Source organism: Danio rerio, chromosome 20 (genome assembly GCF_052040795.2).
Source record: "Danio rerio strain M-AB ecotype USA chromosome 20, GRCz13ab, whole genome shotgun sequence".
Taxonomy (NCBI): domain Eukaryota; kingdom Metazoa; phylum Chordata; class Actinopteri; order Cypriniformes; family Danionidae; genus Danio; species Danio rerio.
In genome coordinates this window covers 51,076,333-51,100,983 of record NC_141040.1, presented here as the reverse complement: position 1 = coordinate 51,100,983, position 24,651 = coordinate 51,076,333, and the positions used below count along the sequence as shown (strand labels likewise).

General features: G+C 41.0%; 1 protein-coding gene across 8 annotated transcripts in view; it reads right to left on the bottom strand.

The window, feature by feature from the left end:
* Positions 1–611: 611 nt before the first annotated feature.
* The window catches only part of lpin1b (lipin 1b), a 67,086-nt gene continuing 43,046 nt past the window's right edge, over positions 612–24,651 (bottom strand). For 2 of the 8 annotated variants that reach the window (XR_015518917.1, XR_015518918.1), the window contains exons 12-21: positions 15,641–15,733; positions 15,483–15,538; positions 14,893–15,028; positions 8,955–9,103; positions 8,711–8,797; positions 8,475–8,627; positions 8,212–8,326; positions 7,973–8,076; positions 3,977–5,519; positions 612–3,351 (exon numbers count right to left, since the gene is read on the bottom strand). Coding sequence is in view for 3 of the 8 variants with exons in the window: in XM_087298742.1 (XP_087154868.1) it covers positions 3,302–3,351; positions 5,467–5,519; positions 7,973–8,076; positions 8,212–8,326; positions 8,475–8,627; positions 8,711–8,797; positions 8,955–9,103; positions 14,893–15,028; positions 15,483–15,538; positions 15,641–15,733 (996 nt within the window). In the remaining 5 variants the exon portion in view is untranslated. Of the gene's footprint in view, positions 3,352–3,976; positions 5,520–7,968; positions 8,077–8,211; positions 8,327–8,474; positions 8,628–8,710; positions 8,798–8,954; positions 9,104–14,892; positions 15,029–15,482; positions 15,539–15,640; positions 15,734–24,651 lie in introns of those variants that run through there. The other 6 variants (XR_015518919.1, XM_087298742.1, XR_015518920.1 and 3 more) reach the window with 6 other exon arrangements.

The following is a 24,651-nucleotide window of genomic DNA, read 5'->3' as shown; positions in this document are numbered from 1 at the left end:
GACGTCCGAGAAAATGAACCGACCGACCGACACACGGACAGAGGCGCGCGAACCAATGAGCGCGCGCACCGCGGGCACGCCTCCGTCGCGTGACCGGTTACCCCCAATAATCTCCCATCTTCAAGCAATCCGTGTCAAGGATTATCAATCGCTTTTAAGCAGAGTGTGGATTGCTCAATATTATGTTAAACATTACAATTTACATGATAAGCAGATGGTAATGTATCGAACTAAAAAGTATTGATGATGTGCTTAATTATTGATGAGCATGAAAACTATAACTTGTGGCAGAACATAGATGTCAATAGTGATACAGACTTACTGTCTGAGTTTCAGGCATTGTTGGGCAAAGTTACTTCTAAAAGTAATGTATTAAAGTTTTAAGTCACTTAAAAAAAGTAACTAAATGTGTTATTTTATTACACTTTAATGAAGTTAAGTAATAAAGTATTGTGAAAGTATTTGTTATGTTATCCCCCCCCCCCCCCCCCCTTTTTTTTTTTTTAAGATTAAGATTTAGGAATTTTTATAATGCTTTTTTTTTTTTTTTACCCAACATTGATTACAGGTATAAAAGATGAAGTGAAGCATCCGATCATAATGACACAGTATGTTTGTTGACAGGTTTATTGAACAGAAAAACACAAGGATTTCCTTTCAAACATGATTCTGATCTACCAGCTCTTTCACTGAAAGAATATCAGAAAATTCAGACATTTATTTAACTAGTGACTAAAGATAATATTAAATAAAATTGCATAATGCTAAACCGAGTCTATCTCAGACATGTAAATCATCAAAGCTCATTCAAATTGAGAATAACCCCAAACAGAGTTATGATTATCAAACAATGATAGCAAATCTTTCTTCTGTAACACATAAAGTGCAGGTCAAAAAACATGACGGCAGGAATATCAGGCTTGATGTGACCTTTTAAATAATCAGAAACAAATAATGCTACTTATACTGAAAAACAAAGTACAAGCGTTCACTAATATTCAACTGTTAAAAACAAAAGCAACCCAGCTGGCACACAGTGTCAGAAGACGTTAATATTAGGTTAGATTTAAGTCGTGATGTCAGGTGACCAAAATACAATGTCTAGCCAGCATCTGAGGATGACATTATTTTGATGTCCAATAATGACGTTAATTTTAGGTTGTGTTGAAAAGTGACCAAAATCCAACGTCAAGCCAACATCTTAAACCAGTGGTTCCCAAGCTTTTCAGCTCACGACCCCCCCAAATAATAATACCATTGACTCGCGACCCCCGATATTCTCTGAGGTGGTTATAAATATACAAACCTTGCACACAGTGACGCACACATAAAAATAGGCCCAAGTCTAATCAACGTTTCATTTTGTAGACCGCCACTCAGAGACAATCCGTCATGTTCAGTTGTGACCCGTGTTTTTTTTTTATGTATGTGAGTGCCATAAAGTTTAACCCAGTGTCGAAAAATCAATGTGCTGTGTCTTTAATAAACACAATCACCCCAGGGGTTGCAAAAAAATTGAAAGGCTGATGGCTTTTTTTTTTTTTTTGCGTAACTATGAACTACAATTTTTTCTTCTTCTGTAGGTTATGGATAAACTATTATAAATCTGCTGTAATAGTTTAATAAAATTAATTAGATTTTTGAAAATTACTAAGTGACCTCCCCAGGGGGTCCTGACCCCCACTTTAAGAACCATTGTCTTAACCAAATCATACTGACGTCAAATACTGACATTTGTCAGGTATGGCAACCAAAATCCAACATCTAGTAGATGTCAGAGTGGTAACGTCCACATAACGTCAAGCTGTTACATCATTAGATGTTGTAAAGTGACCAAAATCCAACATCTGATAGACGTCATAGTGATAACGTCCACAGAACATCAAGCCAACATCTTAAACCAACATCATATTGATTTCAAATACTGACATTTATTCATTAGGTATGACAACCAAAATTTGTCTGATAGACGTCGTAATGGTAACGTCCACACAACATCAAGCTGTAACATCATTAGACGTTGATATTTGGTTGATTTTAGGTTGTGTTGGAAATTGACCAAAATCCAACGTCAAGCCAACATCTTAAACCAACATCATATTGACATCAAATACTGACATTTATTCATCAGGTATGGCAATTAAAATCTGTTTGATAAAGAACATAGTGGTAACGTCCACACAACATCAAGCTGTAACATCATTAGACGTTGATAATTGGTTGTTTTTAGGTTGCGTTGGAAAGTGACCAAAATCCAACGTCTGTCTGATGTCAACCCGATTTTCCTTTTCACCCAAAATTCTACATCCCCACGATCTGACGCCATTTTGATGTCCTGTGCCTGTTGGGAATGTACCATTATTTATACTTTCACCTACACTCAAAAAAATAAGACTGTTTTAGAATGAGCTGAAACAACACAATTCTTGAGATTAGTTTTGGGAAAACTTAATAGTTTCATGTTCAATCTACTTAAATCAACTTAAATTAACTGATTTGTGTTTGGGGACACATGATTGAATTGTGTGGAATCCTGCATGTTTGTGCACTTCTCACAAAATAAATGCCTTATTCTAAATCAGAGGTGCTCAAACTTGGTCCTGGAGGGCCGGTGTCCTGCAGATTTTAGCTCCAACTTTCCTCAACACACCTGCACGGATGTTTCTAGAAAGCTTAGTAAGACCTTGATTAGCTGGTTCAGGTGTGTTTGATTAGGGTTGGAGCTAAAATATGCAGGAGACCGGCCCTCCAGGACCGAGTTTGGGCTCCCTTGCTCTAAATAATGATTTAATGCACAAAAACGAAAACCATTCATGATTTTTGGACTATAAATGTACTGTGTTTTTAACCTTCTGTAATGCAAATATATATTTATGAGATTAAAAAAAGGTGTTTGACTGTAGGAAAAATTCACAATTAAAAACAACATCTCTTCTGTTTGCAAAACATTGACTTTGAGGTGAAATATGACCTGGCCGTGACAAATAATCTGTAATGTAACATTTAGATCACATTGAAAAAATACATTTGCATTTATCTATTTTGATACAATGGATTGTTTTTGCAGTAAATTAGTATACAGTACTATCTGTCACCATCTCTGTACCTTCTATTCCCCTTACCAACCAGCAGAGGTCATCACCACCAGTCGTTTACTGAACTCCAAATCTTCAATCCCGCTCTGGGGCTGATTGCCCAGCACCTGATGGCATATGATACCAACATATATACACTGGCTGCGTCCCAAATGGCACACTATCCACTATGCACTCATGCACTATGTACTTATGCACTTACACACTCAACAGGATAGTATATGTATGTAGTGGCGTCCCAAATGGCACACTAAGGCTGCGTCCGAAACCGCCTACTACTCAGTAGGTACTGCATTTGAATTTAAAGGTACAGCTCGGCCGTTAGAAAAGTACGTTCTATACAGTATGAATGTGAAAAGTATGAATGGAATTCGGACGTACTACATCCGCCATTTTGTCATGGTCACCTGACCTACCTGCATCAGTTGCGTCGCCTCACTTCCATTCATGAATTCTCTCACGGGGCATTATGGGATAGCGCAGCGTGCATGGGATGCGCACTTCAGAATCTCGCCGGAAGTAGTAAGTCATCCGGGTACTTCTCGCCTACTGATTTTCGAATTCTAAGACATACTACTCGGCTCGCATACTGATTTTAGCGTACTATATAGTATGGAAGTATGCGGTTTCGGACGCAGCCTAATGTTTTTTTACTAAGCGGAAATTCAAACCGTTTCTCTGATGACGTTTGACAGTTGCCAAATCAGTAAAAGAAACGACAGAATTATCAAATAATACCTGCCGTGAGTATTGCCACATTCACCATCGGGAGGCGTTATAATCACTCTCATAGGAGAATTTTGCTTTCACCATCCAAAATAAATAAAAGTTATTCAATATGTGCTTCCGATAGCTTCGCCCCTTCCGCTACGTAAGCAAACCTGCGGTCATTGAGTGCGTGAAGTGTCCATCATTACACACTTCATTTTAGCGGCTGAATGAGTGCATCATCCGGGTAATTAAAGTGCACTTATTATTTTTAGAGTTTTCAGTGTGAACACACTACTTACACTATTTATACTACAAAATGGCGTAGAATAGTGCATAAGTATGCGATTTGGGACGCAGCTACAGACTCCTACCGCAGTTCTTTGCGAAGTCTTGTTTTGCCAAGCAGACATATGAGCGTTTGATATATATCTCTCTAGACTGTTTTCCTGGTTGCCGACTTGTTTGCCAATTGTAATTGTTCTCTGTCTTCCTCAAACCCAGCCTGTGTACTCATGTATGATTCTTTGCTGTAGTATATTTTAATGCAAGCTGAGATTGCATCTCTCACTAATGCAATGTCAGACACAGTGCACTCAATGGAGCTAGTGATGTCACTGTGAGGGGTAGGGTTAGGTGAGCACATTAAAAAGCTTTGGATGCAGCTTTGATTCCATTGCACCAGGTCTGCATCCAGGCCCCTATCGCCAGCCCCTCGCCTGGATTCTTATATATGAAAACTCTGTGTGCCCTGACCATTGCTCTGTTTGACAACACCTGCTTTAAAGGCCAGTTATCCGTTTCAGTGAGTGTTACATTGTCCCTCTGACTTGCATTGCAAATGGATCCACAAACTTCCTCACACTAACAGAAGCTTGTTGATCACCGCAATTCAAAATATATCCACTATTAATGAGCTAATTTGTACAAATCTACTAACAATATGCTATAAATAACAAAAATGTCTATTAATACTATTAAAGTAAGTGCTGTAATTTCTGAGGTCCAGAGCCACACATAAAAATGTGTGCATTTCCGTATATATCTGGACTGATTTCAGGATGTTCACTTTTTCTGACTATTCGGGTATATGCACAGCTAGTGTTTTCAGCCAGTGATAAACCTAAGGTGAAAGGTTTATGTAACGGTTTTCAATTTCATAAGCTTGCTTTTACAGCATTGATGTTGTAATGTATTCAAAATACAATCAGTTAAATAGACTCAAGCATTCTGTTAGTTGTTCAAGCGCAAAACGAGACGAAAGACTGTTTGCACCGTCAGTAGCTTGAACGCAGAAACTCCATTTAAAATACTGGGGTAAACTAAATGTCAGTATTTTAAAGACATGGCATGGAAAAATGGAATGTAATGCTGTGCTTCTTGTCTGGTCTGAGACCCACTTTATATCATATATCAATCAGGCAGTGAAAATCATTAAGTTGTAAAGAAATCATATCTTAAGTGTGGCGCTTTGGCATAAAAGTAAATGCTTAGGCTGGCTGACTGAAAACTAAAAGTCTGTGTGCATATACCCCATTGTCTTTCAGTGTCTATCAAGTGTTGTTGATGGTGTTTGCTATCTGCCCGTCCAGCAGAGGGAGCTGTTCTCTCCAGAAGGTGAACTGGCTGAAGGTGTCGCTGCAGGGGAAATCAGATGAGCTGCTGCGCTTCAGGAGCGGGAACACGTGATCCACAACCTCACCCAGACGCACATACCTGTACAGGTGAACAAATGAGGACACTGTCATATATAGGGTCAGCCTTAAAGAGAATTTATTTACACAAACACACTCAGTTCACACTCAACTGAGGTAGCGCTAGGTGTGCTAACAGTAGGAATGTAGTATGCTTTGTCACTGTGTGTCACTTAAGTGCTCTCACTCATTCTGAAGTATTAGAATGTCTTATTGTTTCAATGTTTTATTTGTACTAAGCATTTCAAAAATAAGTTTTCACACCTTCTGTGCAAGGTAAACTATTCCAGAAAAAAACTGTAACATTAAAGGCTAGAGGTTTTACCATGAAGAATTTAAGACGTGGACAACTGCACTGTAATTAGATGTGTAAAATCATTGTTATAAATATTGCAAGGTCAATTTAATACTAGCCCAGGGCACCATCAACTGTTCAAACCTTGCTTAAAGCACCATCTGCTTTTTAAAACTAGCTTAGAGATCTTTCTGCTGTTTAAAACTATCCTAGAGTGCCATCTGCTGTTCAAAATTAGCATAAAACATGCCATCAGCTGTTAAAACTAGCCTCTGCTGTTCAAAACTACCCTAAAGTCGCATCTGGTATTCAAATCTAGCCTAGCCCTAGAGGGCATTAGTTGTTTAAAACTAGCCTAGAACAGCATTAGCTATTCAAGACTAACCTAGAGTGCCATCTGTTGTTCAAAACTAGCCTAAAACACCATCTGCTGTTCAAAACTAGCCCAGAGCACCGTCTGCTGTTCAAAACTAGCCTAGAGCACCATCCGCTGTTCAAAACTATCCTAGAGCTCCATCTGCTGTTCAAGACTAGCTCAAAGCATCGTCTGATGTTCAAAACTAGCCTAGAGCACCATCCGCTGTTCAAAACTAGCCTAGAGCTCCATCTGCTGTTCAAGACTAGCTCAAAGCATCGTCTGATGTTCAAACTAGCCTAGAGCACCATCCGCTGTTCAAAACTAGCCTAGAGCACCGTTTGCTGTTCAAGACTAGCCTAGAGCTCCATCTGCTGTTCAAAACTAGCCCAGAGCACTGTCTGATGTTCAAAACTAGCCTAGAGCACCATCCGCTGTTCAAAACTAGCCTAGAGCACCATCCACTGTTCAAAACTAGCCTAGAGCACCATCCGCTGTTCAAAACTAGCCTAGAGCATCATCCGCTGTTCAAAACTAGCCTAGAGCACCGTCTGCTGTTCAAGACTAGCCTAGAGCTCCATCTGCTGTTCAAAACTAGCCCAGAGCACTGTCTGATGTTCCAAACTAGCCTAGAGCACCATCCGCTGTTCAAAACTAGCCTAGAGCACCATCCACTGTTCAAAACTAGCCTAGAGCACCATCCGCTGTTCAAAACTAGCCTAGAGCACCATCTGCTGTTCAAAACTAGCCCAGAGCACTGTCTGGTGTTCAAAACTAGCCTAGAGCACCATCCGCTGTTCAAAACTAGCCTAGAGCACCATCCGCTGTTCAAAACTAGCCTAGAGCACCATCCGCTGTTCAAAACTAGCCTAGAGCACCATCCGCTGTTCAAAACTAGCCTAGAGCACTGTGTGATGTTCAAAACTAGCTTAGAGCTCCATCAACTGTTCAAGACTAGCCTAGAGCACTGTCTGCTGTTCAAAACTAGCCTAGAGCTCCATCAACTGTTCAAGACTAGCCTAGAGCACTGTCTGCTGTTCAAAACTAGCCCAGAGCACTGTCTGATGTTCAAAACTAGCCTAGAGCACAATCTGCTGTTCAAAACTAGCCCAGAGCACTGTCTGATGTTCAAAACTAGCCTAGAGCACCATCCGCTGTTCAAAACTAGCCTAGAGCACCATCCGCTGTTCAAAACTAGCCTAGAGCACTGTGTGATGTTCAAAACTAGCCTAGAGCTCCATCAACTGTTCAAGACTAGCCTAGAGCACTGTCTGCTGTTCAAAACTAGCCTAGAGCTCCATCAACTGTTCAAGACTAGCCTAGAGCACTGTCTGTTGTTCAAAACTAGCCCAGAGCACTGTCTGATGTTCAAAACTAGCCTAGAGCACAATCTGCTGTTCAAAACTAGCCTAGAGCACAATCCGCTGATCAAAACTAGCCTAGAGCTCCATCTGCTGTTCAAGACTAGCCTAGAGCTCTATCTGCTGTTCAAAACTAGCCTAGAGCACAGTCTGCTGTTCAAAACTAGCCTAGAGCTCCATCTGCTGTTCAAAACTAGCTCAAAGCATCGTCTGATGTTCAAAACTAGTCTAGAGCACCGTCTGCTGTTCAAGACTAGCCTAGAGCTCCATCTGCTGTTCAAAACTAGCTAAAAGCACTGTCTGATGTTCAAAACTAGCCTGGAGTTCCGTTATCTGTTTAAGACTAGACTAGAGCGGCATAAGCTGTTCAAGACTCGCTTAGAGCAATATCTGCTGTTCAAAACTAGCCCAGAGCACCATCCCCTGTTCACAACTTCCTACTGGTCAGTAGTTTAAAAACTCACGATGAGATGTTGGTCTTGGCATGTTCCTGGATCAGTTCTCCTTTGGGATTGACAGTGAAGATTCTGTTTAAGGGGACACCAACCTCCTTATAGGAAAACACATCCTACAGACACACCAAACAGTCAGATTACAAAACCACACAGGCATCTTCATTATCTATGCAAACTATTATGACTGATTAGTTAGCTGGTTTTTATTTTTACTGACTAATAATGATATTCTCTGAGTGTTCACTTACGGTGTCTCTGTTCCCGAACGCTGCGTAAAAGGGCTCAGTGTTTGGGAGGAACAGATTCCTAATGTCTGTCAAACATGCCACCTTAAACTTCTCTGGCCTCTTCTCAATCACCTCCCTGCAAAAAAACAGCGCTAAAAACTGAGCCACCATGTCGCCCAACATGTCATGTTTAATTTCCTATTTCTTTGTAAATATTTATTACTTGCAATAGTCATTTCAGAGTGAACCGATTTGTTTTTCAGCATATTTATCTGTTTATTCACCTGTGCAGTGCTGAAAACAGGCTGCTGGGACTCAGTAAAACAGGTCCCTGTGGTAACATGGTTCCTCTCTCATTGACCCAGTGCAGATAACCTCGAGTCATGTCTGCCATACCGATAGCCCTCGCAGAACAGTACAGAAACTTATAGCCATTCCTGTGAAACACAAACATAGCAGTCCACTCTTCATCCTCCTTACGGATCAGAGAATCAGAGAAAATGCATGTGTCCACTCTTACTGGCTGACGTTATGATACAGATGTGCGATGCCCTGATGGGTCCAGTCTTTACCCAGTGTGGGCAGAATGTGGCCCAGTTTATCTGACCTGCAATAGAAGAACATTAATGTTATACATATGACAGAATGTTCCTTTTTGGGTGAACTATCCCTTTAAGACTTGTATACTGATGTGAACACCATGAAAACTTTCAATTTGACTTCAGGTGGACTTTAAGTGTCTGATTATGTTTACTCTTATGCACCTGGTGATTGTGCCGTCGATGTCTGATATGATGATTTTGTCATCCCAGTTCCACAGGTAGATGGTTCCCTCACAGCGGCATGTGCCCTGATACTGAGTCGTCACGCTAAACACCACGTCATTAGCACCGTCCTTTAGTTGCAGACTGACCTACAGCACACAATAACACACAATCAGACACAGAACACACTGATACAAACTGTGCTTTTCAAGAGTTCACACTTAGCTCATGACTTTCGAAAGCTCATTTGGCATGCTGTCCCGGGAGAGCGCCCTGAGCTCAAGGCAATCCTCGAGTCCAGGGCTCCCTCCCTTTGTGGGGCGAAGGGAGATTAAGCTCAGGGCGATTTTAAAACTCCCCCGCAGCTAGCCGAGGGGAATTTCCTGAGAGTGAGATGACTAGGAAAAGAGACTTAGGTTTAAGAGGTCTATGATGAAGAGAAAAATTATTTATTTATTTATTTATTTATTTATTATTTTTCTTTTTTTTTCTGCGTGCTAGCGCCAAGCAGAGATACCAGAAGCTCAGTAGGGAGCCGGAGCTATTGGTATTGCTGCTGGGCCGCCGAGCTACCTATTTTGGATAAAGGTGGAAGAGGGGGGATTCTTCAAGACGAAGATAGTTGTAAGTGGAAAAGAAGGAGATATACAGTATATAGGAACTAGGGATCCTTGATTGAAGGATCGTGATTAACTAATATGAGCTGGTTTAATCATGAGTACGTACTCCTCTCAAAATTAGTTTAATAAATTAAACTTCACTTTGTTAAATATAGTTGAAACCAGAAGTTTACATATACTCTTAAAAAAGGAACATAACCATTTTTTTAAAAAAAATGTCTGATGGTAAATCATACTCAGCGGCGCAACTGCACATTTACTGAGGGGTATGCGATTTCAAGTTTTGCGCCCCCCTTAACCCCCCCCCCCCCTTTTTTTTTTATCATCAACATGTCAAAGTTCTGAATGCAACTGAAATTATATGAAATAGTAAAAGTATAATTACACTAATGTAAAGTCACAAAGAATTACATCTCATCCCAACCCAAATTTCTTCTTAGTTCTGTTTTCCGCACCAAATGATTATAGCACCTTGACATGTCTTGTTTTTGTACTTTTTGTACATTTGTCAAAACAAAATGATAGATTTAGGAGGCTAAAAAACTTAAAATGTAATCACTTCTCACATGCATATGTGAGGGGTGTAAGGTCTGTCTTCGCATGAACAATTGACTGAAACTGCAAATCCAAAAGGTTACCAAAATGCCTAATGTATCAATATGATATTTAATACATTTATAAAAACATGTATATGGTATAAAAATGGATCTTTATAGGATTAGTAAACATCTCAGTTCCAAAAAATGTGAAAATTCTGAATATTTGTTCATGTGTCAGTTTAAACCAGGGTTAAGAATCATTATAATCAAATATATAAAATTTATATAGGGGAATTTTTTAATCAAAATATTATTTTTCTATTTTGTCTGAAACATATTCAGTAGGCCCACACGGAATCTGCGTGCGCAGAAATCAGCAGTTTTCTACAGATTTTTAGCCCATCATTGAGTCTATGTATTTAATTGTGTAAATGTGTGTACATTTATATTTACTCAGTTTTTAAATTCATTTCACTAATATTATTGTAATATAATAATAGTAATATTAAAATGTTCATATGATTTATTTACAGTTGGTAAAGTAGTATTTTCTGCCTTTTAGTAGAAACACTAAAAGATATATGAGAGACTTGCTTTGTTTACCAAATAAGTGGATCTAATTTGATTTGCATTGTAAATATTAAATAAAATTGAAGATATAATTTTTATTCCATATATATATATATATATATATATATATATATATATATATATATATATATATATATATATATATATATATATATAGTTTTTATCTGTTTTTAGTTATGATAATCCTAAAGTCATTCCGCAGATTTTTTACAAAAGTCCCAGCAGAAATAGCAAAAATATTTTAGCAGATTCTGTCTGGCCATAATATTTTTTAAACACACATTTTGTTATTACTTTTATAATTATATTACTCTAAGTTACTCTTATAACTTTTGAGCTCAACTGTAAGTATGATTTGACAGTTTATTTTGATAAAACTTTTACACAAACTTTAACTTTACTTTAAATGTGTGACTGCATGTTATTGTTTTAAATTAATTTGAATTAAAACGTGTGTGCCAACGAATGCAATTCATACCAATAAACCCTCCCGTTTTTGCAAAAGGAATTCTACCATATTTTACCATTCTATCTGCTCTTCTGTGTGTGTATTTCCCGTATTTCTCCCACATTTGTAATGTTTCTATGAAAAGTGAAAGTAGCAGCTACACAGAGTCGATCTCATGTGATATAATTGCAAGAACTGTTTAAGAGAATTAAGCTTTCACATTATTTTGGATTGACAGCACGATGAAATTGATGTAAAAACGGCCGCATTCACGTCTTTTCCAGTAAAGCTTTATGCGTCTATTGCCGCCCTTATGCAGCCTCTGAATCAGTATAACGGTGCTGAGTGACGGACGCGCTCCATAGTGATAAAGACGGCTTCTTTACACGCGATTTGAAGATGCGTGAAAGCGCATACTTTGAGATTCGAGTGTGTGAACAGACAAACACACTTAATAATATGTAAACATGTTTTGTTTGTTTTAAATACAACTAATATTATGTTAAATTAGCATAAACAAAACTAATTGTCATTGCATTTATGTTAAGTAAAAGCCCATGCAGAGACTGAGTGGGGATAATGAATAATTTATTATATGGCAGCCCGTCACTCCCAAAAACATTAGAAGTTGATTAAAAGTATGGTAATAATAGTGTGGGTTAAGCTTACCAATCCCTTATCATCCATTTTGTCATGGCAGTTTTCATTTTAAGGCATTGTTTGTTCTCTTTTTGTTTTCTATTTTGCGCTCCACGTCTCTTTACTCTTCTCTCCGTTTTGAACATGTGACTGTAACCGAGCAACGGATCAATCAAAAGGTCAACGAAGAGGGAGGAGTGGTATAATTTTGTATTCAATTAAATACAATTGTATATTCATATAAAATGCAGGATAAACATTTTTTTCAACAAAAAATATGTATTTATTTTGTTTAATATGTATAATAACATGCATAATTTCAAAAATAGTTTTGGCACAATGGCGCCCCCCCATGTGTGGCGCCCCTATGCACCGCATACACTGCATACCCCCTTTTTGCGCCACTGATCATACTAAACGTTTACTATTTTAGGTCCGTTAGGATTACCTGAATTATTTATATTTGCTAAATGCCAGAATAATAAGAGAATCTTTTTAGAGAATTTTTCATAATTTCTAGACAGTCCAAAGTTTACACACATTTTCTTGGTATTTTTTTAGCTTTGCTTTTAAACTGTTTAACTTTGGTCAAATGTTTTGGGTGTCCTTCCACAAGCTTCTCACAATAGTTTGAAGGAATTTTGGCCCATTCCTCCTGACAGAATTGGTGTAACCGAGTCAGATTTGTTGGCTGTCTTGCACGCACAAGCTTTTTCAACTCTCCCCACAAATTTTCAGTAGGATTGAGATCAGGGCTTTGTGATGGCCACTCCAAAATCTTCACTCTGTTGTTCTTATAGCACATTTTACTTTTTTGGCAGTATGCTTAGGGTCATGGTCTGTTTAAAAGATCCATTTGTGGCCAAGTTTTAATTTTCCGGGCCGATATCTTGAGATGTTGCTTCAGTATTTCTACAGAATATTCTTTCTTCATGATGCCATCTATGCTGTGAAGTGGACCAGTTCCACCTGCAGCATAACAGCCCTACAACATGATGCTGCCGCCCCCATACTTCACAGTTGGGATGGTGTTCCTAGTCTTGTAAGCTTTCCCCTTTGTTCTCCAAATGTAACACTGGTCATTATGGCCAAACAGTTCAATCTTAGTTCCATCAGACCACAGGACATGTCTCCAAAAATTTGTCTTTTTCCCAGTGCAATTTAGCAAATTGTAATCTGGCTTTTTTGTTGATTCTGCCTTGTTGATTTTCCCATGTTGTCACAAAAGGAAGCAGTGTGTTTGAGGTTTTCCTTAAATACTTTTCCAAAGTTGTGCCTCCAGTTAACTCAAATGTTGTCAATTAGCCAATCAGAAGCTTCTAAAACCTTGACACCATCTGAGCTTTTTCAGCTCAGATGGTGTCTGATCTAATCTAATAAGAATAATCTTATTTTATGTAAACTTGACTTTCAAGTTATTGCAATTTCTCTAAAAATATCTCTCTCATTATTTTGCTATTAAGCAGAACAGAAACACATCTGTTAATCCTAACTTACCTAAAAGAGAAAAAGTTTAGTCACATTAACGTCTGGCTTTTTTAAAAATGGTTATGTGCTTTTTCATGCTGTGTTTGTAAACTTCTGGTTTCAACTGTAGATGCAAGGCTTACAGTCATTTGAAATGTGTGGCAACGCAATTCGCTTAATACTCTGCAGCTATTTTGGGGGTTTCCGCCTGGATTTTCCTACCCAAATTGAAAAGCTTCCCATATACATATACAGAGGTGTAACTCCAAAATCAACTGATATCATTTCACAAGTTTGTTTTAAAAGTTGTCTGTGTTCTAATGAAGTCAGTCACTAAAAAAGTGGTGTTTTTTGATGTTTTTTTTTTATAAATGCAATTTTGGAAGTGTATAACCCTGTGTGCTTCAGCCCCCTGTAGACAATCGTGTTTGTTTTTATGTCAGCAAACAAAGAAAAAAAGACATTTGACTCCTAATCTATGCCAGAGTTATTCTACACCAGCAGAAGGGAGGTGTAATACTGTTATTTTATATAATTTCTGCCTAATTAATTTTTAAGTCTCCCCATATCTCCATACAGTGGCATAAAACTCATTAAACAGAAAGTGTCACTGAACAGAAAAACCTTTGAAATTACGTAACATACTGCTGAACGTGATAAATATGATTGTATATGTTTTATGCCTATGTTTGAGCCACCTAAATACTAGGCTCTTAAAAAACACCTGTCCAACTGCTTGTTAACGCAAATTTCTAATCAGCCAATCAAACGGCAGCAACTCAATGCATTTAGGCATGTATGATCAAGACGATCTGCTGCAGTTTAAACCGAGCATCAGAATGGGGAAGAAAGTTGATTTAAGTCACTTTGTACGTGGCCTGGTTGTTGGTGCCAGACGGGCTGGTCTGAGTATTTCAGAAACTGCTGAAATTTTCTTGGCACATTTTGGTCCCATTAGTACCAATTGAGCATCGCATCAACGTCACAGCCTGAGTGTTGTTGTTGACCATGTCCATCCTTTTATCGCCACAGAGTACCCATCATCTGATTGCTACCTCAAGCAGGATAACACACCATGTCATAAAGCGTGAATCATCTCAGACTGGTTTCTTCAACATGACGATATTCACTGTACTCAAATGGCCTCCACAGTCACCAGATCTAAATCCAATAGAGCACCTTTGGGATGTGGTGGAATGAGAGATTCGCATCATGGATGTGCAGCTGACAAATCTGCAGCAACTGCATGATGTTATCATGTCAATATAGATCATAATCTCTGAGTAATATTTCCAGTATCTTGTTGAATCTATGCCATGAAGAATTAAGGCAGTTCTGAAGGCAAAAGGGGGTCCAAACCGGTACTAGGTGTACCTAATAAAGTGACCGGTGAATGTATGTGTGTTTATTTAGATATCACTATTCAAAAATCTGAGAGTTTAAAAAAATGTAAAAGTGCAGTGTATATTAATAATCAGAAATAAAGGTTTGATATATTTACAGTTGGTTATTGGCTATTGTCAAAACTATACCCGTGCAACATAAAAATGGTTTTGTGGCCCAGGGTCACATTTTTCACCTGAGGTCTATTTATAATGTTAGTTTAAGGTTTTTTTTAAAATCAGTACACTCACAAGTTGTTCAGAAGAGAGGCGGAGAGTTTTCTGATAGGTCACGCCGCCTCCTAAAGGGGCGGAGTCTATGGTCACAGGGGCAGGTGTTTGTTTAGCAGATAAATCTTCATCACTAGAGGAGGACTCTTCTTTTCTCCTGTAAACAAGCATTCAGTCAAAGTTAAGAAGGATTACAGACTATAATTTACAATAATTTAATGCATAATTGGGACAACACGGTGGCTCAGTGGTTAGCACTGTTGCCTCACAGCAAAAAGGTTGCTGGTTCAAGTTTCGGCTGGGTCAGTTAGCATTTCTGTGTGGAGTTTGCATGTTCTCCGCGATTTAGCATGGGTTTCCTCCGGGTTTCGGTTTCCCCTACAGTCCAAACACATGCGCTATAGGTGTATTGAATAAACTTAATTGGCTGTAGGGTTTGAGAGTGAATGAGTGTGTATGGATGTTTTCCAGTGCTGGGTTGCAGCTAGAAGAGCATTCATTGTGTAAAACATATGCTGGAATAGTTAGCGACTCATTCCGCTGTGGCAACCTCTGATGAATAAAGGGACTAAGCTGTAGGAAAATAAATGATACATAATTGAGATCTGAACCTATTTTTGATGTTCTCGTCTCCTGCAGCACAGGCTGACCCTCCTGAGCTTGAATCCTGCAAACAGAATGAACTTTAAATTAGAAAACCTCACGGTCAAAAATCATCCAGTGCGTAATTTAAAACCAACGTTATGATGATGTGAACAAGTTTAAGTACCTGCTTGGAACTGCTTGTTCTTCCTCGCCATGAAAACCACCATCTTCCTCGGTTTCTAGGCATCTTTTCCTTCGTAAGTCTCTCTACGGTGGCCTGTGAGGGACATGCGCAGAGGTGTAATGCTTAAAAAATGAAAAACTATTAAATGAACTCAGTAGGAATCGAAGACATGCTGGACTTTCATGCATTAAGAAGGACTTAGAAACTAGTGCTACGAACTGAAGAAGCAACGAAATGAAACATGCGGCAAAAGACAAACTCCAGCACGGAACACACAGGACTGAACCCCGAAAACTGAAACACACACAGAGGGGAGTGATGGGACAAGAGAACAGATGGAAAAATGGGATAACAGGTTAAATTACATATGTGACGCTGGACCACAAAAGTAGTCTGTTTTTTATTCAAACCAGTTGAAACCAGTGGAAAAAAACACTGTTATACAGCATTACAAATGATTTTTCTTTTATGCCAATAAACAAATATCAAACAATATAATCTTCTACGAAGACATTTTGTAAATCCCCTAGCGTAAATATGCATGATTAGTAAAATGCATTGCTAAGAACTTAATTCCTTTAAATTTAAACACTATTAAAGTATTTTGAATTCAAACACTGTTCAGTGTTTTTCTCTCAGATACCAAAATTTCAAATATTGTATCTCCAAATAATGTCTTATCCTAACAAAGTATACATCAATGGACAATTGATTTATTCAGTCTTATTTAATCTCGGGTGGCAAGGAGGCTCAGTTGTTAGCACTGTCCCCTCACAGCAAGAAGGTCGCTGGTTCTAGTCGCGGCTGGGATTTCTTTGTGGAGTTTGCATGTTCTCCCCGTGTTGATGTGAGTTTCCTCTGGGTGCTCCGGTTTCACCCACAGTTCAAAGACATACGCTATTGGTGAATTGAATAAACTGAATTGGCCGTAGTGCATCAGTGTGAATGTGAGTTGCAGCTATGGGTGTTTCCCAGTACTGAGTTGCAGCCAGAAGGGCAGTCGCTGTGTAAAACGTGCTGGATAAGTTGGCGGTTCCTTCCGCTCTGGTGACCCATGATGAAAAAATGTATTAGGCTGAAGGAAAAGGAATGAATGAATGTTCGATCTCATTTCCCAGTGATAGGTTAAGGCTGGAAAGGCATCCAGTGTGTAAAACATATGCTGGATAAGTTGGTGGTTCATTCCACTGTGGCGACCCCTGATAATCAGGAACTAAGCTGAAGGAAAATGAATGAATGTTTTATCTCCATTTCCAAAAAAAATTACCACTTATAACTGGTTTTGTGTTCCAGAGGCAAACAAGTGTTTTTTTTTTCCACAATACTCTTACAAAGTTTGAGGTCAGTGTGTCATATGTTGCGTCACTACAGCATTTATTTAAACAGGCATACAATAAATGCAGTGAATATCATTTTTATTTACAAGACAGTTTTCTATTTGAATACATTTTAAATAGTGATGTGTTTCTGTGATGCATTGCTTGTCATTATTAGTCTTCAGTGTCACATGATCTGTCAGAAACATCCTGACATATTTCTTAGTCTCATTTGAAAAGTTGAAAAATGATCATTTCATGCATCATTAATGTTTTAACATATTAATTTCTTTCAAAAAATAAAGTTTGCTGTCTCAAACTTTTGAAGAGAAAATTATAGATGTTGCACAAAAAAGAGATTTTTAAAATGAATTGTTAATAGTTACTGTTGTATATTATAGGGTTGGGTCAATAGACGATGCCATCATCCAGTGCGATGGGCGATAGATATCACAAGGCTGAGCCGGTATCACGATCCTCCGCCCCAAATCTGTTGCAGTTGCAACCCGCTTGCGAAAAATACACACTCGGGTCCTGTTTACACTAATACATCTTAGTTTTAAAATTTCAATTTAAAATGCAAACAATCCACATCCACACTGGCGTTTCATCTAGCATTTCTGAACAGCCCTCCACTGAAAACGCACATCACGTGATCACACCCACAGGCACGCGCTGCAGTATATGCGCACACATCTGAGCTCCAGGCAGTCAGCGGGTGCTTTGAGCACAAAACCCCAGAGAGCAGTGCACGACGGACAGTTTATTAAGGATGTACCGCTGAATCGCATCTCACTATAGTTGTTAAACGTGATATTTAATTAATCTTGTCTCTAACGACTCTTCGGTCTTTTGAATCTATCAGGTAACGTGTCACAGCGTCAGTACACTTCAATCTTTCGCTTTAACGCTTGTACTTAGTAATTATAGCAAAAACCTCAGATACTGTTGATTTGTTCCTGTTGGTTGAGCAATCTTTTTACCAACCAAGTTTGTCGACCCCCATTATAACCACACAGAGTCCTGCGGAAAAGTGATTGACAGGTGGTAATTTGTCTGTAACTAATCTTTATTTATTTATGATTTGGTTATGGGTCAAATGAAATGGTACGCTACAAATAATTAATTCCTTGTGCATTTATTTATTATTCATAAATAATAAATTCACCGTTGCCTATGATGACGAGTCTATCATCCATCGCGATGTTTCACAATAAACATCGTACAATGCCGAATTGGTCGACATCGCCCAACCCTACACTCTCAGAAAAAATGGTACAATGTTGTACCAAAGAAGGTACAAACCCTTGTCACTGGGCAGTACCTTTTTATGGGACAGAATTGTACCTTAAGACAAAGAAACAAGTGTGTACCATTGCAGTTTGTACCTTTAAGGACATGATTTGTACCATGGGAAACCAAAATGCACCTTTGGTTGTTAAAACCTGCAGATACAATATTGACCTTCATCAAAGGTACAAATCTGATCCATGAAGGCACCACATTGACAAGACTCTTTGTAGCTTAACAGTCAAATGTGTTCCTTCAGAACTATTTACAGGCTTTTTGCAAAATGAGTCAATTTATTTTTAGTAAATATAAAACATCAAATACATTTTTAAACAATGTTTTTTTTTAAAAAAGTTTCTTTTTATGTAAATACATCTTTTCCATTTACAATAAAGAACGTCTCGGGTTACGTATGTAACCATAGTTCCCCGAGAGGGAACGAGACACTGCGTCTAACCAGAACGCTAGGGGAACACCTCTTTTATACGCGTCTTGAAGCACATGTGAAATCAATCTAATGTAATTAAGCAGGTGTCGTCAGACCAGAGAGTATAAAAGCCTGTACTGAGCATTCAGTATCAACTTCGAATTTGCTTGAAAGAAGTAACAGGCAGAAGAGAGTATGGCGGAATACGCAGTGTCTCGTTCCCTCTCGGGGAACTATGGTTACATACGTAACCCGAGACGTTCCCCTTCTAGGGAACTTCAACACTGCGTCTAACCAGAACGCTAGGGGAACGCAATACCCACTAGGCCAGACTCACTGCTGACTGTGAACGCACACTACGCAGTGAGAATAGAGGACCCTGGTGAGGGGTCTACATCGAGTTGATAGTGACGCACAAATGTATGTGGAGTCGACCATCCTGCCGCCAAACAAATGTCAGAAAGGGCTGAGCCCGAAATAGAAGCTTTGGAGGCCCCGACAGCCCTTGTGGAGTGGGCCTTAACAAATTTAGGTGCAGGGCGTCCAGCAGCCTGATAGGTAAATGAGATAGTCTCAACTATCCAATTACTTATTGTCTGCTCATTTGCCGGACTCCCCCTTTTTGAGGGTCCGAAGCAGACCAGTAACTGTTCACTCTTTCTCCAGTTGATAACCCGGTTAACATATGTATTCAGAGCTCTAACTGGGCAGAGTAAGTTTAACTTCTCTTGGTCCGACGACTGAAATGGGGGCGGGTGAAAGGCCTGTAGCACAGCAGGTCTCGCCACATGAGTGGGCACCTTAGGCACGTACCCCGGTCTGGGATAAAGAAAGGCTTTGGACATGCCTGGAGCAAACTCCAGAAATGAAGGTGCAACCGACAAAGCCTGGAGGTCACCAACCCTTTTTAAGGAAGAAATAGCTAATAAGAAAGCTGTTTTTAGTGTCAGAAACTTATCTGACGCCTCCTGCAGTGGCTCAAATGGGGGAACAGAGATGCCCTCGAGCACCAATGTTAAGTCCCATGTCGGTACCCTGTGTGTGCTGACAGGCCTTAGCCTTATGGCTCCACGAAGGAAGCGACGAATTAGCGGATCCTGTCCTAGTGACTCATCATCTAGGGGAGAACGGTAAGCCGCTATAGCTGACACGTACACTCTCAGAGTGGATGCAGCTAACCCAGCAGACAGGCGATCTTGGAGAAATTCCAGCACTGAGGCTACCTGGCAGCTGACTGGGTTCAGCTGGTGTTCTCTGCACCAAGCTGAAAAGAGAGCCCATTTTAGGGCATAAAGCTTCCTTGTGGAGGGAGCCCTGGAGCTTAGAATGGTCTGAGCAACCTCGGTTGACAGTCCATACTCTATGAGGTGGGCCCCCTCAGAGGCCACACCCACAGTTTCCACAGGTCGGGTCGGGGATGAAGTATCATTCCTCCCGCCTGGGACAGAAGGTCCCTCCTGATGGGGATCTCCCACGGGAGACCCGCCAGCAGGGATATGAGGTCCGAAAACCAAATTCTGGTAGGCCAAAATGGGGCTACCAGCAGTAACTGTACTCCGTCTTGACGGATTCTCTCCAGGACTCCTGGGAGCAAAGCGACCGGGGGAAAAGCATACAGACGTAGCCTCGGCCATGTCTGAACCATGGCATCCAGTCCCAGAGGGGCTGGATGCGAGAGAGAAAACCACAGTACGCAATGCGTGGTCTCTTGGGAAGCAAACAGGTCTACCTGCGCTTTTCCGAATCTTTCCCAAATGGTCTCCACCACCTCGGGGTGAAGTTTCCATTCCCCGGATCTCACCCCCTGCCTCGACAGGAGATCTGCTCCCATATTTAGATGGCCCGGGACATACATTGCCCTGATGGACAGAACTTTGTTCTGGGCCCACAGGAGGATCCGATGTGCTAGTTTGCATAGCATTCGAGACCTCAGACCCCCCTGATGGTTGATGTAAGAGACCACCGATGTGTTGTCCGTGCGGACTAAAATATGATGGCCCCTTAGATCTGGGAGAAAGTGTTTTAAGGCCAGAAACACGGCCATCATCTCCAGGCAGTTTATGTGCCAGTAACGATGATGTTCTCCCCATCGTCCCGCTGCGGGAAGCCCCCTCAGGGTTGCTCCCCAGCCCGTTAGAGAAGCATCTGTCATAAGCATAACACGATGACAGACAGCCCCCAACATTGGGCCCTGGGACAGGAACCAGGGCATTTTCCACATACTTAAGGCTCGAAGGCAGCGCCGCGAGACCTTGATCATGCGGAAAGGATTCCCTTTGAGGGAAAACCCCCTGGATTTGAGCCACCACTGCAGGGGTCTCATGTACAGCAGACCGAACGGAATTACGCTGGCTGCTGCTGCCATGAGACCCAACAACCTCTGAAAGTGTTTCACAGTGATGAACTGGCCTAGTTTGACTCTGTGTACGGCTGACTGAATCGAAGCGATTCGTGGCGGGGACAGACGTGCTCGCATCGTCATGGAGTCCCATAGCACACCTAAAAAAATGGTCATCCTGGCTGGAACAAGCACACTTTTTGCGGTGTTCAACCGAAACCCCAACCTCCTGATATGGGTGAGAACGACATCTCGATGCCGAACTGCCATATCGTAAGTCTGAGCTAGAATTAGCCAATCGTCTATGTAGTTTAGGATACGTATACCCTGCATACGAAGTGGAGCTAGTGCCGCTTCGACTACTTTGGTGAAGGTTCGAGGTGACAGAGCTAGGCCGAATGGAAGAACCCGATACTGGAACGCTTCGCCCCCGAAAGCGAACCTCAGGTATTTCCTGTGTTGGGGAAGGATGGAAATATGAAAGTATGCGTCTTTCAGGTCTATCGTCACGAACCAGTCCTCGGACTGAATTTGTGACACCACGTTTTTGATGGTTAACATCCTGAACCTGAGGGCCCCGACGGACCGATTAAGATTTCTCAGATCTAATATGGGACGCAATCCCCCATCCTTTTTGGGAACTATAAAATACCGGCTGTAAAACCCTGACTCTCTGTCGAGTGGGGGAACACGCTCTATTGCGCCTTTCTTTAATAGAGCCAGTACTTCCTGTTCCATAACCAGAGCCTGTTCTGGCTTCACTACGGTGGGTGTAATACCATTGAAGCGAGGTGGGCGTGCACAAAACTGTATTTTGTAGCCATGTTCCACTGTGAACAGGACCCACTGAGACACCATCGGCAGGTGTTTCCACGCTGCCAGAAAATGTGCTAGGGGTACCAGCCTCTCGAGACTGGCCTCTGGTTGCTCTTGGACCCCCCGAAGAGGGGGTGGGGTCCCCAATGCCCTCAGACACTGAGGAACGCCCACCCCGGGAGACACAGAACCCCCCACCAGCATACGTGGTGAGGTGGTCTCTCCCTTTCTCCACGGACCCTTGTTTAGTGAGGGCGTCGAATAGTGCTCTCGATGTCCAGGGGGGCCTTGGGAAGCCTGACTCCCAACACGTCAGGACTTCCTTTTATCCTTCGCCTTCCTCGAAACTATTATAGTCCTCGTGGGAATTTTAGGGGAAGGCTCAGGCTGAGAGCGTGCTCTCCAGGCCCTCTTTTTCTGAGGGGGAGCCCGGGAAGCCACGCTCTCTTTTTGTACTGCACGGTATGAGGAGCTGGTTGACGGCTGGGGCTGTCTTTTAACAGCCCCTTGACTTTTTGGTCTTGGGGGAAGAAAGTCCCCGAGGGAGCTCGAGCGTTTTTTGACTCGGTCAAAGGATTCGGCGACACGATCGACGGCGTTGCCAAAGAGCCCTGAGCTCGATATTGGAGCGTCCAGGAAAATAGCTCTGTCTGTTTCTGACACCTCTGCTTGTGTCAGCCAGAGGTGCCGCTCAGTAGTCACCAGGGTGGCCATAGATCGCCCCAAACTAGAGGCCGCCTCTTTAGTAGCCCTTAAAGCTAAATCCGACGCCCGAAGAGCTTCTCGAAGCTGTTCGGGTGTCGCTCCCCCGCCATCTAGGCACTCTTTAATTAGGTCAGCCTGATATGCCTGCAACACTGACATAGTGTGCAGGCATCCGACAGACTGACCAGCCGTCATAAATGCTTTGCCGATAAGACCTGATGTTAATCTTAATGGTCTAGACGACAAAGGAGGGACCCTTGCAGATTTTAAATCTGGACGCAGATGACGCGCTAAATCTTCTTCTATTAAAGGCATTTCTTTACATGCTTTTTCCCCAAGCCCACGAACTGCTGAATAAATAACCGTTTTCGGTGTCATTAAACGTGCTGAATAAGGATTTTCCCATGATCTCGTAACAGCCTCATGTAGCTCGGGGCAAAAGGGGAGGTCCCTCAGTGGAGGATCTACTCTGCTGGGTAATTCTCTTTCATCCAGCATTCCTGTCAGACGCAGCTGTTGCTGCTCACGTGCTGGCTGCCACTCTATTACGTCAAACCTGTCAGCAGCACGTGAAATCACCTCCACTAACTCCTCATATTCCACTGACTGGGGCGGCAGAGTCCCCGACCCTCTTTGCGTTTGCTGCTGCAGCGTCTCTGTTTCCTCGGAAACGGAGGACGCCGCCCTCCCACGAGGCGCAGAAGAAACCGCAGAGCGTGCTTCTGACGCTCCCGAAGGAGGATTAGATCTCACGGATCCAGAAAGAGAAAGGACAGAGTCCGTCTCCATCTCATCCGCCAGATCTAGCTGCGAACCCCACGACCGAAGTCGACGCTCAGCCTCAGCACGAGCGGGACCCGAACCGCGAGGGGAACGCGCCACGGGAGCTTTATTAAAAAACTCCCTTCTACTACGCAGCACTTTGCGGGAGAGAGCGTCACAGTGCCCACAGTCAGCATTCTCAAATGCTGCCAGGGCATGCTCCTCTCCCAAACACTCTAAACACATATCATGTGAGTCACCAGCCGTAATAAAGCGAGGGCATGGAGGCACACAACGTTTAAAGTTTTTTTCTGCCATATCAAAACAAAAAAGTAAGTTGTCAGTTTTTTTGTTTTTGTGTATGCAAGTCAGTAATGAAAGTTCGCTGAAAGAGGGTGTATTTTCACGTGCGTGCTTCTTGAAAGCAAAGAAGTTGATACTGAATGCTCAGTACAGGCTTTTATACTCTCTGGTCTGACGACACCTGCTTAATTACATTAGATTGATTTCACATGTGCTTCAAGACGCGTATAAAAGAGGTGTTCCCCTAGCGTTCTGGTTAGACGCAGTGTTGAAGTTCCCTAGAAGGGGAATAAAAAATACTTTTAACATACATCAAAAGATCTATTTTTGCTAAACATTTCACAAGACTTTTTACAAAAATGTTACAGAAACACATTCTGCCATGTACAATATAAAACATTTCTTTCTCCAGTTTTCACTTAATACCTTTGTCATCACTTAAAAAAATAATTAATTTTAATGACTTAATTTTAAAATAGAAATAAACTTATGCAAAAGTATTGTAATGAGATATGCACAATGTTTGACTAGCTTTACAATAGTTAAATGTCTGCATGAACACTTTGCATATGCAGGACTTTTGCCAGCTCGGGTGTATAGCGGAAAGTAAACGCCAGAAGTTGAGGATATCAATAAAGAAACTGTATTTATCAGGAAATGCTCACCAAATGTTTATTAAAAATGCCTTAAATGTTTAGTTTACAATACCTTTAGTTTTATTTTACCAGTTGTTTTGTATTATAAAACTTAATCATTAGTGTTTCTTAAAACACATGCTTTTAAATGATGATTCATGTTTTAATATGGAAATTATTCATTAAATCACTTTACCTTTCCAGTAATATTTATTTTTATAGATATACTAATAAAAAAGGAGTTGTCCAACACTTGTGTACCTTTTTTATGAGAACACTTTTGTATCCTCATCATAAGAGGTACAGAACAGTCCCATAAGAGCTCTTTTCTGTCCCATATAAGGTACAACTTTTACAAAGGTACCAAACTGTTCCTTAAGAAACTTCATTTGTACCATGTCCTGTTTTTCTGAGAATGT